Source organism: Talpa occidentalis, unplaced genomic scaffold, assembly GCF_014898055.3.
Source record: "Talpa occidentalis isolate TD23 unplaced genomic scaffold, MPIMG_talOcc4v2.1 talOcc4.12, whole genome shotgun sequence".
In the NCBI taxonomy this organism is placed as follows: Eukaryota; Metazoa; Chordata; class Mammalia; order Eulipotyphla; family Talpidae; genus Talpa; species Talpa occidentalis.
Window position 1 is genome coordinate 52927273 of NW_023601212.1, and position 14673 is coordinate 52941945.

General features: G+C 48.4%; 1 protein-coding gene across 2 annotated transcripts; it reads left to right on the forward strand.

The window, feature by feature from the left end:
- The first annotated feature begins 632 nt into the window (after nt 1-632).
- GLUL (glutamate-ammonia ligase) lies at nt 633-8844 on the forward strand. Of its 2 annotated transcripts, none has more exons than XM_037506337.2 (7): nt 633-734; nt 3307-3485; nt 4585-4746; nt 6243-6389; nt 6777-6904; nt 7132-7331; nt 8402-8844. In XM_037506337.2, exons 2-7 carry the CDS (start codon nt 3320-3322, stop codon nt 8718-8720), a joined length of 1122 nt encoding a protein of 373 aa, XP_037362234.1. In that variant the 5' UTR covers nt 633-734; nt 3307-3319; the 3' UTR covers nt 8721-8844. The 2 variants fall into 2 exon arrangements, with proteins under 2 accessions (XP_037362234.1, XP_037362235.1); XM_037506338.2 differs by lacking the exon at nt 633-734 and adding an exon at nt 1310-1909.
- The last annotated feature ends 5829 nt before the right edge of the window (nt 8845-14673 follow it).

A 14673-nucleotide genomic window follows, 5' to 3' on the forward strand; every position in this document is an offset into this window, starting at 1 on the left:
GTGAACTCTCGGACTTCAGTTCACTTCCCCAAAACACTGAGCCAGTAAGGGCTCCTCCAAGTCTCCCTGGGGCAAGCCCGCGCGGCCCGGCCAGTGCTTCCCTCTCAAACTCGAAGCGGGAGCCGGGAAGAGGGGTGGGGGACCGGGGTTCTCCAACAAGAAAAGGCAAAATGATGTCGCAGTGGGCGCTGGTGGGTCTACCGCACGGCCTCGCCAAGGAGATGCCTCTCCCGCAAACCTACCCAGCCCCAGAGCAGGAGGGCGTTTTGCCGGGCGCCTAGGGCCAGGGCTAGGGGCTGCGGAGACCGCCCCAGGCGGCAGGCGGCCCGGGCAGGCGGGGTCCTTCGCAGCCCAGCGCGCGCTCCGCCCGCCGCCCCGCGGCCCTTCCTCCCAGCCCTTCCCCCACGCGCCCCCTCCCCCACGGCCCTTTCCTTTTCTTTCTTTCCCTCCCCAGCCCGCTCGCCCCCACCCCGGCGCCCGCCCGGCTGCTCGCCCAATGGCCGCGGTGCCCCGGCGCGCATCAGCTGATCCTCCCGGCTCCCGGGCCGCCGGGAGCCAATCAGGGCGCCGGGGGCGGCCCGGGCCGCCGATAAAGGGCGCGGGGCGGCGGGCGGCCCTGCAGAGCCTAGAATGGGAGAAGGGTGGGTCGCCTGAGTAGTGCCGCCGGCCCCTCTCCGCTCCTCTCGGCGCCTCGCCCTCCGGCCTGCCTGCCCAGCCGCTCGCTCGCCGCCCAGGTAAGCGCCCACCAGCTCGCTGGGCGCGGGCGCAGCTCCTGGGTGACGGGGCCTGCAGCGCGGCCCGGCCCTGGCCCGCCTCTCTCCCCACTCTCCGCCGGGCCTCCGCGCGCATCGCCGCGGGTGGCTCCCGGCGCTCGCGCCTGGGGACTTGGGGCGCGCGCGTCACTCGACTGCTGGAGGGCGGGGAGTTGTTTTGATCTTCCTGGGGCTCCGGGCGGCCCAGAGCGCCGCCCCTTGGAGGCCGCTCGGCCGGTGGGGCAGTGCTGCGGCTGCCCGGGCTCCGCGCGTCTTTGCGCGCGGTGGATGGAGCAGTTGGATCCCGGGCAGGAGTCTGGAGCCCTGCTCCTCCTCGACCGTGGCTCTTGTCGGCTTCGGGGGCGCGCGCGCGTGTGTGTGTTGCGGGGGCGGGGGGGTTCTTAGTGATCATGAAGAGCGGCAGATCCTAGGCTGGAGCCAGTGGCCGTGAGCTTTGATGGCGCGCTGTCCCCTGTTGCGGGACCCGGGGTCCTTCTTCTGTGATTAAACAATGGGGCGCCCCAGCTGCGGCGTGGCCGGCAGGCGCGGCTGCGGAGAGGCCTGACCGCAACAGGCAGAGGGAGCAACAACGCGGGTCCATCAGGCAGACGCCTCGGCTTCCTCCCCTGCCCCCCAGCTTTGGCCCTCAGTGGAGGGGTATGCACCCCTGGGGCAAAGTCCTGAGATCCGGACGGGGGCCCGAGGGGCGGGGCGTCGACTTTGGGGACATTTCCGGGCGAAAGGGCTGCTCTCAAGGTGGATTATTCCAACTCGCCCGGGGGCGGGAAGCGGGGGTCCCACCCCAGCCGCAAGTATGCGCACACCACAAACGACGATGAAGATGACCAGGAGTCGCAGTCCTCGGGGACCCCCGCCAACTGCTTCGGCTTCGTCGCCTACTCAGTGAAATCCGGAGAGAAATCGCGATTCAAGTTCAGGACTTTAAACCCCCATCCTGAGTACTGCGGCACGTTGTGGCCCGAAGATCGCTCCCTAACCCCGTCACCATCTCCATCTTCATCTCCTTCGCCCAGAAAACTCCGCTGTGTGGACCAGCGAGAGCCGGGGAAGCAGGAGAAGCACCACGAACACCACTCCAAACGGAGAAGGGCCAGAGAGGGCCCCGCCAACGGTGCGCTCGACCTGCTGTGGCTGGGGTGAGTGAGGGAGCAGACAGGAGGACCCCCCCAGAACCGGCTGCAGCAGCAGAAACAGCTGAAAACTCAGCAGATCTCTTTTCCTCCATCGGCTGCACCAGTTGATTAGTGGACCAGACTGTGCGCGTTCAAGGCGGCCGCCCCAAGACAGCAGATCCCATATCGAGCCTTAAGGCAGAAAGTGGTTAGATGTTGGACTTAACAGGTTGGGGAGAAAGGCTGGAGATGGTTGTTGTAGGTTTTAGGCGGAATCAAAGGGTCGCAGATTTTCCTTGCTGACCTTTAGAGGTGAGGGTGGGCAGCGAGTTTGATCCTTTTTCTAGGCTCAGTAGACAAAGATATTTGTCTCCTCTAATTTGTCTTGACAGACGAAGTTCTCCTCTTCCCCAAGGGGAAGGGTGAGGCTGTTGGAGAGAGAAGCAGTTATGTTTTCAGCTGGGCAAACATGGACGGTTGCCCATAGAAACTTTGCCACTGTGCTTCGCAAAGTTGCCCAAGTCTTTGGAGGAGAACAATGTGTTCCCTTTCCAGACACCCTGGGCTGGGGGTGGGGAAGGGGAGGGATAGGGATGGGTAGGAAGTTTCCTCCTGTGTTGAGGCTGGTTTTGTGGCTTGGGGTTTGTCTTTCAGAGGTTTGGTTGGTGGTGGTGGCTGGGAGTTTAAGTTTTTGGTATGCCGTTTTGAAACCCCAGGTCTTTTTTCTTTAGAAGTGGGAATGTCTTAATTACTTGAAATTACTTGAAAAGTGTTTTAATGGAATTTCAGCATTCATTCTCAAACCTTCAGTTTACCTTCGGAAGCATTGCGTCAGACTCAGGGAAATTAATGGCAGTGTGATTCTCAGAATGCTTCTCCGATGTCTGTTTTTAAATCTTGGGGATAGCCAAGCTGCGGTTCTTACATTCCTTTTAGGAAGTTGCCAGCCTTTTAAATCGTCTAGGTAATCCCGTTTCATCCCACCCACCATCTAAATTTTATCTGTTGTTTTTTGGAGGGGTAAAGGAATTTCCACTAGGATCCAAGGCAAAGGGAAGCCTGGCCAGAAACCATAGTAGCCAAGCCTTTTGCTGACAGGACTGTGCTTTTGTATTACATATGTTGTGGAAACTGTGAATTTTTATACTTTGTTTTCTTCTAATATCTTAGTAGAAGAAATAAAACAACTTCTTTATCTCGACTGTACTGAGAAATTAAAGCTTAGTCTTTGAAATTTTTTGTCATATGGAACTTTTATCTTCCTGAAAGCAGAGTAAATAAATATACCATGGGGTGTGTGACTTCCAAAGGGAGGGCCTCCATTCCCACTGTGACTTCTTGATTTAATTTGTTGCTTTTGCGCCACTCCTTCAGAGGATCAATTTTGAGTTGGTGATCTTAATTTTTTCTCCCCTTTCCAGAACACCTTCCACCATGGCCACTTCAGCGAGCGCCCAGTTAAACAAAGGCATCAAGCAGGTGTATATGTCCCTGCCTCAGGGTGAGAAGGTCCAAGCTATGTACATCTGGATCGATGGTACTGGAGAAGGCCTGCGCTGCAAGACCCGGACCCTGGACAGTGAGCCCAAGTGTATAGAAGGTGAGATGGGGCTGGGATTACTAGCTGGCTGGGAGCAGTGTGCCAGTGGGCAGCAGTCTGAGAGCAAGCCACTACATTTGGCCCGTTACACTAAAGCTTTTCTAAGGTAGAATTTCAGACTTCCTGCACTGCCTGAAAGCTTAGCAACAATGAATCCCTTTATTTAAACCAATCTCACACATAAACTAGCCAGACCTTGAAGGAAAAAAAAAAAAAAGTCTGGTAGGGTTGGGGGGCTTTAGAGACTTTGCTCACTTGGGTGTCAATCCTTACTTAGCTGACTCCACGACACCCCCAGGAACCCAGTTTTAAAAGCACTGCTCTAACCTATGACATGTATTTTACATGTAGTTTACAAACTCATTAAATACTGTCTCATACTCCTGGTGCTGGAGTTTCAGATGCAAAGCAAACTCTCCCACAAGTGGGTTTCTAAATAGAACTAGTAGACTAGTATTTCATTTGTTTTTAGTTTATAATACTTTTGGAAATTCTGCAACTGTCAACTTGCATATCCCACTAAGAGCTAGAGTTGTGACCTTCATTTCTTGGTCTAGAACAAGCCATAGTCCTCCTGGGGGACCAGAGGAGAAAAACTCACCTCTTACCTACTTTTAGGCTAGCTTCAGGTTAACACTAGAGTGAACGGATGACTTTAATACAAAGAGTGTATTGTACTACCCACTGTGTGGCAAGTAGTCGACAGGCACTAGGAACTCAGAGTCTGGGTGTAGCTGTCAGATAACTCATAGAAAAGAAATCGGCCTTTAAAACATGGTGGGGAAAGTGAGTAAGTGATAGGGGAGCAGCGGCGTGAATTACAGGTGCCTTAGTGGGGGAATCAGAGAACCTGTGTCGTCTTATTTCAATATTTTCAGTGATGACTGACTTCCTGGAGATGTCAGAATATTTGACTATATTTAGTGGGGGGATCACGCTTAGACTGTGTTTACAATTATTATTTCTTTTAAGGAAGTGGGGCACTGGGAGCTCAGATAGGAGGGACTTCAGAGCGCAAGCAGATGGCAGGGTCTTCTGCATAGCAATGGTGACATCCGTAAAGCACTGTTTATTTTTTCCCTCCTCTTTTTTACTTAAGAATTGCCCGAGTGGAATTTTGATGGCTCTAGTACTTTCCAGTCTGAAGGTTCCAACAGTGACATGTATCTTGTTCCTGCTGCCATGTTTCGGGACCCTTTCCGCAAGGACCCCAACAAACTGGTGTTTTGTGAAGTCTTCAAGTACAACCGGAAGCCAGCAGGTAAGCCTGGTGTGGATGCCTCCCTCCCTGTCCGTGAATGCTGAAAGGGGAAGGGGAACATTTCATTGTCGACGTTGGGACACTAGATGGCCAGAGCTGTTTTAAGAGGGTAGGGCATTGGACAAGCATCTGTACCGTACAGAAGGAGTATGGCCCATTCTCATGGTTTCCACTCCTGGTTGCACAACATTGGATTTTTCAAAATCTGCTTGCCAGTGGAGCTCTCCTGAGACAGCGCTGTTGTCCGCGAGTAAATGTTAATTAAGAGCCCAGGATCTGCAGTTACCATGTAGGCCAGGTGTAGCTGGTGTGTCTGCTGGCTCTGAACTCAGGCACATTATTTATCCCCTATACCCATTACCTGATTTTAAATTAGGGAATACAGCAAAGTCATCACACATTTGTTTGGAAGATTAAATGAGCTAATATGTGCAAATAATCAATGATGTGAGTACATCAACTATCCACTCACTGGTTAAAATATGAGCATTTTGGTTCACTGAGAGCATACGTTTGCCTTGTGGTTTTATCACTGCACCTTTGGTTTCTGTCTGGCTCATCTCAAATTTTCAGCTAGTCATTTGCTTTACACTCTATTTAGTTTCACTTCTATGGAGACTTCCTACACTGTCAATGAAACTTTTTGACAAGTCACTTAGTGACTCTGGGCCTTGATTGCCCTTGTTTTGAGAGGCAACATCATATTGTGACGGCAGAGCTCTGAAGCCTGGTTCCCCAGTATCCGGTATCTCAGTTTCTCATTTGTAAAATTGGAGGCTTAGAATGCCCACCTTGGGGTTATTAAGAGTTGTGGGGTTTTATTAAATACAGAGGCTTTAAAGTGGTTCCTGCATGAAGCAGTCAATCTGTACCTATTTTAAAGTTCCCTTCTCCCTTGGAAATTGTTTCCTGTTGTACCTGTGTCACTTTGATGCTTTCTTTTCATGCAAGCTAGTACCATACAGCTTGAGTCCTATATATTCTACAGTTTTTAAGGTTGGGCTAGCACTTCCATCTTCTCACCAGGAATGTGAGGCTCCTAATCCACAAATGATTTTCTCAGTAAGGACTGTAGATTTGGCGCTAAATGCCTGTGAAATTAGGAAATAATTTTGACAACTTGAAGCAGCTGTCTTGTGAATAGAGGGGTTAGAAGCCTGACATTTGGTACTTGGGGTTTAAGGGCCTGACATTTGGTACTTGGGCTGGCATGCAGAGAAGGTAAGAGTGTGGTCTGTTCTGGCTCCTCTCCCATGTGACTTGGTTGGAGCCCACTTCAGCCCTGGGTTGTCTTGTGTGAATCTCTGTACAGAAGCTACTATGGCTTATCCCATCTTCCACTCCTAAACTGATGGGCACAAAAAGGTTTACAGTGGGAAAATTTCACCTTATAATCAACTCACCTGCGTAGAATCTAAACACCATTTTCCTATCATTACTGGGATTCTGTGTACACTTTCACATTATCTCTAATGGCACATTGGCTTTTTATCTAGAGACCAATTTAAGGCACACCTGTAAACGGATAATGGACATGGTGAGCAACCAGCACCCCTGGTTTGGAATGGAGCAGGAATATACTCTTATGGGCACAGATGGGCACCCATTTGGTTGGCCTTCCAACGGCTTCCCTGGGCCACAAGGTAAGTCTCTTAGTAAGAGATAAGCCTATTCCTCACATGCTTAATTGGCAAGTAAAGTCTCCCCAGAGATAGGAGTAATGCCTTAGAGATCAGAAAGCTGTGGAGCTTTGAGACTGTCTGAAATCATTTTGTAAAGAGCCTTGTGTTAACCACATCCAGATGTGGATGTTTATGCATTAACTTTGAGGGGAAGTCTTTGGTCCTACTGAGGATATGGCCAGAGGAGCCCCCATCCCTCCACCCCCACCTCTGGTTGATGGCAGGGTTAGTGGTTCCAGAGAACATGTATTGAGAGCTTTCTGATTCCTGGCTTGGGGCCACCCATCTTCGGTGGAAGGGGGTTTCCTGGGTTTTGTCCATTTGATGTTTGTTTCCATGTCCCTGCAGGTCCCTACTACTGCGGTGTGGGCTCGGACAGAGCCTACGGCAGGGATATTGTCGAGGCTCACTACCGGGCTTGCTTATATGCTGGCATCAAGATTGGGGGTACAAATGCTGAGGTCATGCCATCCCAGGTAAATGGCTATGGTCTGTTACCCTCCCGGCCTCTGAAGACTTCGGGGTGGGCCGTGGGAACTTTTGGTTAGCAAGAGCTGTCGAACCACTCCTTAACCCCAAACTTGGCAGGGGAGTAAAGGGGAGTGAGCTGGAGTAGAGATGAGAAAAGACAGGGTTTGAAGCTTCTAAGTGGGGCTAAACAAACAGTCAGCTTCATTTTAAACACTAACCTCTTTCTCTCCAGTGGGAGTTCCAGATAGGGCCCTGTGAAGGTATCGAAATGGGAGATCATCTCTGGGTGGCCCGTTTCATCTTACATCGTGTATGTGAAGATTTCGGGGTGATCGCAACCTTTGACCCTAAGCCCATTCCCGGGAACTGGAATGGTGCCGGCTGCCACACCAACTTCAGCACCAAGGCCATGCGGGAGGAGAACGGCTTGAAGTGAGTGCCTGGCCGAGGCCATTTTACTCTCTCTGCAGGAATTCTTGTCGCGGACCTGGTATCTTGGGGGTGAAACTTAGCTTGGTGCTTGTAGAAGACAGTGTAGAAGACACTGTCTTCTAATGTTACCACTTTGTTCCCATTTGGAAAGTATCCAGTGATCTCTCATGAGAGAGGGATAGTGACAGGGAAAAGGTGTCAAAGATTTACTGTTGAAAATATTTATTTTTTATTTTATTATTTATTTATTTTTTTAAAGATTTATTTATGTATTCAAGAACTGGAGTACAGGCCAGAAGTGTGGGGGAGGGGGTGAGAGGATTCACCAGAGACAGAATGGGGAACAGAACAGGCAGACTGAAATACACTGCTGAGGGAAGCAGTGGGCGAGACAGGAGAGGTCTGCTGCGCCATGTGGGTAGCTCCCTGGCTGGCCGGAGATCAAACTTGTACTTCAGTGGCTACGGATAGCTTCATTGGTTGTGTCTTAACCCCCTGTGCCACCAGGGAGGCCCTGTTGAAAATCTTTAGTAAGAACTGAATCAGTGGGCCTCCCCTGGTGGTGCAGGCGGTTGAGCACAGCGCTATGAGGCTGTCCGCAGCCTCTGCAGCGCCAGTTCGATCCCGGCCAGCCGGCGAGGGTCCCACATGGTGCAGCGGACCTCTCCTGTCGTGCCCGCTGCTCCCCTCGGCAGTGTATTTCGTCAGTCTCCTGTTCTGTTTCCCGCTCTGTCTCTGAATCCTCTCACCCTCCCATGAATCTGGCCTGTGCCCTGGTTCTTGTATAAATAAATCTTAAAAAAAAAACAAACAAAAACTGAATCAGTAATGGTACGGACCTGTGAACGAAAATTGAGGGTGTGAGATTCTGGTTCTCTGCCCTGAGCACAGGGCACATGGAGCAAGTTCAGGTCACTCTGCTCCTGGGTTGGTTCCACTTGGGCCAGTAGAAAGCAGAGTTTGGTAGAGGAGTCACTCCCTTCTCACTCCCACACCTGCTGTCTCCACTACCCTTGAGGGGGGCAGGTTTCAGGGACACAGGTGGATCTCACCTTCTCTGTCTCCTGTAGGTTCATCGAGGAGGCCATCGACAGACTGAGCAAGCGGCACCAGTACCACATCCGAGCCTACGACCCCAAGGGGGGCCTGGACAACGCCCGGCGGCTGACTGGATTCCACGAAACCTCCAACATCCACGACTTTTCTGCCGGTGTGGCCAACCGAGGCGCCAGCATCCGCATCCCCCGGACTGTCGGCCAAGAGAAGAAGGGCTACTTTGAAGACCGTCGCCCCTCTGCCAACTGTGACCCCTTCTCGGTGACAGAAGCCCTCATCCGTACGTGTCTCCTCAACGAAACTGGCGACGAGCCCTTCCAATACAAAAACTAAGTGGACTAGATATGCAGCCGTGAAAGCCCTCTAATTCTGCACCTCCTCCCTCTGCCACCCCTCTCTGAATTGTCCTAATAGCTGTAACTCAAAGGGTGGAATATCAAGGTGGTCTTTTCATTCCTCACGCCTAGTTAATCTCTCTTGCTTTCTTTGGCCAGGATAGAGGGGTCAAGTTCTTAATCTCTTCACACCCACTCAACCCTCCCTGCCCCTTGTTTCCCTATCACTGAAGCTTTAGTTAGTGGGGAGGGGGTTGGGAAACATAACCACTGCTTCCATTTAATCAGGTGTGTGTGTCCAGTAGGCGTAGCTGTGCAGACAGAGGACATAGTATTTGTGAAGGGAGGGGGAAGACTTTTTCTTCGAGGTAGCTAAGTGTGAGGGGAGAGGGTCACTGACTGAATCTGTTCAAGTTAGGTTCACCCCTCTCGGGAGTAGCTTGGGAAGTTACAAGGTTATAACCAACTTGCTATTAAAACCAAGAATAAGGAAAGGAGAGAATAGGTGGGAGTCTGGTGGAAAAGGACCCCTGCCTCATGCTCCCAGGTGGCGCCTCCAGGCCTGAAGACAGTCGAGCATAGACTGATAGATAGACCTACCTTTGAGGGAAAAGTTCTTACTGCTTGGTCCTCCATTTATAACACAAAGCAGAGTAGTATTTTTATATTTAAATGTAAAAAGAAAAAAAATTATATATATGGGTGTGTGGATATGTGTGTTTTTTTTCTAAAGGAGAAAATCAATCCGGTCACCAAGGGCCAAATGTGAGGGGGAGTGGTCTCGTTGGGCAGGAGGATCTCCTGGTTGGGATTGTGGGGGGTAACGCTGGAAAAGTAGGGCTGTTAGTCCTCCACTGCCACTTCCAGGGTTTCTGTGGCCATGCCCGCTGTCAGAGAGAGGTGGACACGGGTCAGGTAATTGCAGGAAGGAGGTCCCTGGCGAAAGGAGTCACCTGGGCCCATGACATTGGTCTCAAACACACATGGACTTGAACACACGAGCTTAATGATCTGAGTTGGCTGGTCAACTTGCGCATGTTGCTGACAAAGGGTTTTGGGGTTATTTTTCTGGCGGGACTAGCATGTCACTAAAGCAGGCCTTTTGATATATTAAAAATTTTTTAAAAGCAAAACAAGGTTAGATTTTAATCATATTTGTAGGGTTTCTAAGTCTTTGTTTTACAGAATTGCTTCTTTGCTTTACAGAATTGCTTCTTTGCTTAACTCGGTATCCCTGCTCTTTTGAGGAGCACGGGCTTGACTAAAGTCAAAACACTTGTAATTTTGTATCTTGGTGTGTCTTCTCTGAGTGTGAAATACTCTTTGTTAAGATTCCTGAGGAGTTATTTTTCCCTTTTATAATAAAAAGGCCCCACCTCATCCCTACCTTTCCCTGCTGTTCCTGGCTGTCTTTCTGTTGTCTACGGCAGGCCAGTTGCAGTTTCTCTTGCCAGGATTCCTGATGCCTTGTGCAGTATGTTCAGAGTTAACTCCTCGGTATAAACAAGTTGTGTTAACTACCCAGAGCTGCTCATATAAATCAACCTAACATTTATAAGATCTCTTCTGACTTGATTCTTTGTGATTCTTTGAAATCTCTAAGAGCCATTATTCAAAAAGGGGTATTTTTTTTTTTTTTTAATCAGCAAAGCTTTACTTGTCAATGGGATTTTGTAATACATATTTGCAATATGTAAAGCCATATTGCCTACCAGCTCTTCAATGGATGGGGTTTTTTTGTATTTCTAGATTAAGGCATGAGACAGCTGTATTAGGCTGTAGATACAAACTCCAAGCTTCTCATCCCCATGCTCCTGATCTTGGTGGTGGATTACCCTTACTGTAACACCACTGGCTTAATTTTATAGTGTCTAAAGTAATACCTAGCAGGTTTCACTATCCCTACTGGTCTTGATTTCATCCTCTGCCGGTGATTCATCTAAACAGCAAATAAGCAAATATTGACTTGCTGCTGTGGGTGGATAGCCTGGGTCTGGTGTGGGCTGAGGCAGTCAGGTCCAACTTACCTTTCCTTGCACTGCACCAGTGAGCTACCTAGGATTCCCCCGAAGCCCATGTGGACACCTCTGAGCCTTTGCTCCTGATCCCTTTACCTGCAAGTTCTACCATGTTCAGTTCTACCCTTTACCTGACTCATTTCCACACCAGGCTGGCAGGATCCCTGCTGCTCTGGTACTGTGCACATACCTAATGGCACTTAGCCTAATGTGCCAGGTTTTGCGGGCAAGAGTAATTCCTGCCTTTGGGAAGTAGTGTCCTCAGTTTGGAGGTAACTGGGACCTGCTGAAGCAGCTTGGAGGTGACACTGCTTCAGGCAAGTGTGCGTTTTGCCTTAGTCATAGGGAGTCCTAGGTGGAGGGGAGGGGGATTCTTTAGGAAGGTTGACCTCTGACATACTTTTTAGAATAGGATGATCTTAGATATTGGATAGAACTGTTTTCATTGGACTAATCTATATTTAGGTCTGAGACACTGATTTTAGGAAATGATTGAACAATTTGACTTCTGAATTGTTGCAACTTGGAAAGTTCCACAGGTGGCCTGTAGGGAAGCAAAAATATGCCACCCCAAGGCATGTCTTTGGAATAGGTTTATTTCATAGAAAGGGCTGAAGGCTGCGTGGAAATTGTGTATGGTATTGACATCTAAACTCCTCAATGGCTTTTTCTCATAAAAATGGGGTGATATTACCTGTTGATTTGCTGAGTATGGTCCTGGCTTGCACCTTTTTGCAGCCTGATGACTGAGTGTCCTCTTGCACTCCACCTTTTCCTGGTTTTGTTGATAACTCATGAGGTCACTCCAATTGAAGCTCTGCTTCCATCTCCCCAGCCAAGCTGGCTTCTTGGGGTCACCCCTACAGGTCTTGGTGGGGTATATTCTGCACAGCGCAACACTAGATTGAAGAGGCAATAATAACCTCAGCACTTTTCTCATCACAACCAAGTCACCAACGGAAAGTACGAAAGTACATTGAAACAAACTCTTAATACAATCAGAATGTAGGTGGAAACCAGGGTATTTCCTTCTCCACCCTCCTGGAGTTAGCTTTGACCTACAGGTCACAGTGCAATCCTTTGTATTTCTAAGGGTTATTTTTATAGCTCATTGACAAAACAGACACTGGGTTACTATCAGTGATAGATTAGATGAGACTGACACCCAAGCCTTCAACCTTAAAGAGACAGGCCATTATTCACAAGAGTTCTCCGTTTTAAGCAATTTCAGTTGGCTTAATTTCATCCTGCCACTTAGTTGAATAAACGCTAAATGACTACACGAGCTTACAAGGTTCCAAGTTCCCTGGGTGGGTACTGCTAGTAGCAGGTACAAAACCAGATACATGCTGTTGGATGCAATGGTACACAAATGAAGAAGAATTTCCTACACAACGCTTCTGGCTCCAGACAGCTCCCAAAGGTGCCATTTAGATAATCCCAGCTCCTGCTTGTGCTTATACCAATAAGGTGCAAAGTCTGAAAGTATCCCAAAAAAAGTGGGTGTCCGCATCAACAACATGAAGGCACGGATCCTGTTTTTCGTTCTGACCATTCTCTCCAGCCCTGTCACGGCTCCTGCAGTACTTGTCAAATTAATTATATCTAGGTAGCCATTTGGTGAGTCTTAAGCTTACAACACTTAAATTCAGCTTGCCCAGCTCCTCCACCATATATGGTAGAGTCAAAAGGAGGTCTTCGTTCTTTGGCTGTTTTAACTGGCTTTGGCACTAAGGTCAAGTTCTCTTTTACTAAGTTTAAGGCTCATTTTGTTTAATTCTGGCTGGAATCAGGCTGCCAAGAACCTTGAGTTGCTTACATTATTAGGACTAATATAAAGTGACAATTTATCATGTAATTCCAAAGACTTCAGGTAGGCTGCTCTGTAAACAATGTGAGCTGATTAATGCCTTACATTTTGCAGCTTTTAGCTCAATCCCAGCCTCATTATAAAGTCGTTGTTGATTTTACAATATGCAGGTACATACATACACAAACATGCATAATACAGACATACACCACATTTGTGAGCATATGCAAGTACAGACGCATTAGAAACACAATGCAGGTGTATTACATGGATCTTTTGCCCAAGATAAGGTATCACTAAGGAGACAGAAATCTATAACTCTCTCTTCCAGAAGCAGTACTCAAGATAATCACTGGACCCAGAATCTATCACTAGGAAAGGGAAGGCAGGACATGAAAGCTATGGTTCTTAAAACATGATTCTACTGCCAGCTCTGCCTCGCATGTTTCATGGACAGATGTTTCCAGTGCAATGTCAACTATGTGTCTCATTCACTGCCGAGAACCCCTCTGATGGATGGGGGTGGTGCCCTAGCCCCATGCTACAAAGAAGTGCCTATGCAGTGTCTATTGTCACTTGTTGAGTTTGTTTTGTGGGGCCTCGGATCTCAGCAAGTTGTCTTTTTCCTCATGGATTTCAGATCAGGTGCTTGCATTGTCTGAAGACTGCAATGAGTATCAACTTACTCAGCTCCCCCACTGTGTGGACAGCCAATAAATGTGTGACTTGAACTCCAGTGGACATGCAGGCTCACCCCAAATCTAATGTCTGCATTGAGACCTTCTGCATTTGCCTCTCAATCAAGGTGTAGAAGAAGGCATCCCTGTGACTGTGCGCTGCTCTGCTAACAGTAAATGAAGGGGGCATTCAGGATACCTCCAAAATTTAATAAAAGTTTGGGCCAGATAGGTACTATTTTTGGTGTTTGGGTGCAAACATATGAATGATGGAGTCAAGTGAAAGGAAATTCTGCTCTTTTCATATCTCACTTCCTTTTACAACTAAAAGAGAGCCATTGACATCACCTGTCTGTGCACAGCTTCTCCTCAAGCAATTTTGTGAACTGTTTTGGCAACTGTACTCAGCTCATGCCTATATGAAATACAACATTGTGCTGGTAGAGGGCAAGGAGAGGATTTTTTTATTTTTGAAAAAGTGAACAATTTTCTGGTCTCTGGGGAGGATCCTATGCTATATTAAGGGCTCAATTTAGAGAGATAGGAAAGTAGAATAATCCAGTTCTCCAGTGTTTCCTTTACAAGAGAAAGTCATAAAATGAATGTGCTCGGATTCTCCTCCCAAACAGTCTACCACCACATTCATTTCAAGGTGGGTTTAGGAGCCAAAAAGAGACAACCCACAGACATTTTATATAAATGCATTCTGGCCTAGCTCACATAAGACACTTAACCAAGTAAGCCTTCAGTAAATGTTGAATTAAGTTATCAGCAGAAGCTCACTATTAGTGTCATGGGCTAAGGGAGTGAATTCAAATCAGGGTGGGGGCCGGGGCAGTATATTCACATGCATTAATCTCAGAGGCTAAGTGGTTTGTGTACAAGAGCTGCCCCACTCTTGCAGTTAATCCCAAATTACCAGGTCCAGAAATCTCTGAGATGGCGAATGCAGGGACTTTGGGCATGATCATTGAAGTGGGTACATCCTGGAAGTAGCTTGAGTCTTTGAGGTTCCTCCCTTCCCATAGGAGAGGATGAAATTCCTTCCAGATTTCAATTCTGCACTGTGAACCATCGCAACACTGAAATGAAGCAGTTCTGGGTTGAACTTGCCTTCCTAGAGGATGAGAATGTTCTTCTTAGTGATGATTACTTATTGATCAAGGTTCACAGCTGTGTTTAGAAAGTTAGGTGTGTAGGAGAAGTATGAAAGAAATGAACAAGCCAGAACTTCATGCAGCATTTCTTTTGAGGAAAGCAATATAGAGTGACATTTTAGTAGAAGAGTGATAGCAGCATTTAACCATAAAGGGATTGAAACCTCATTTCTTCCAGGTTCCAGAGAACCAGGTGTGGTTGGCAGACTCCAAACTTCAGGCGCAGGGTTGCAAAGCCTGATAATAATCTTCCTCCTGGAGCTAAGCCTGGAGCTCTCTGTCCCTGAGG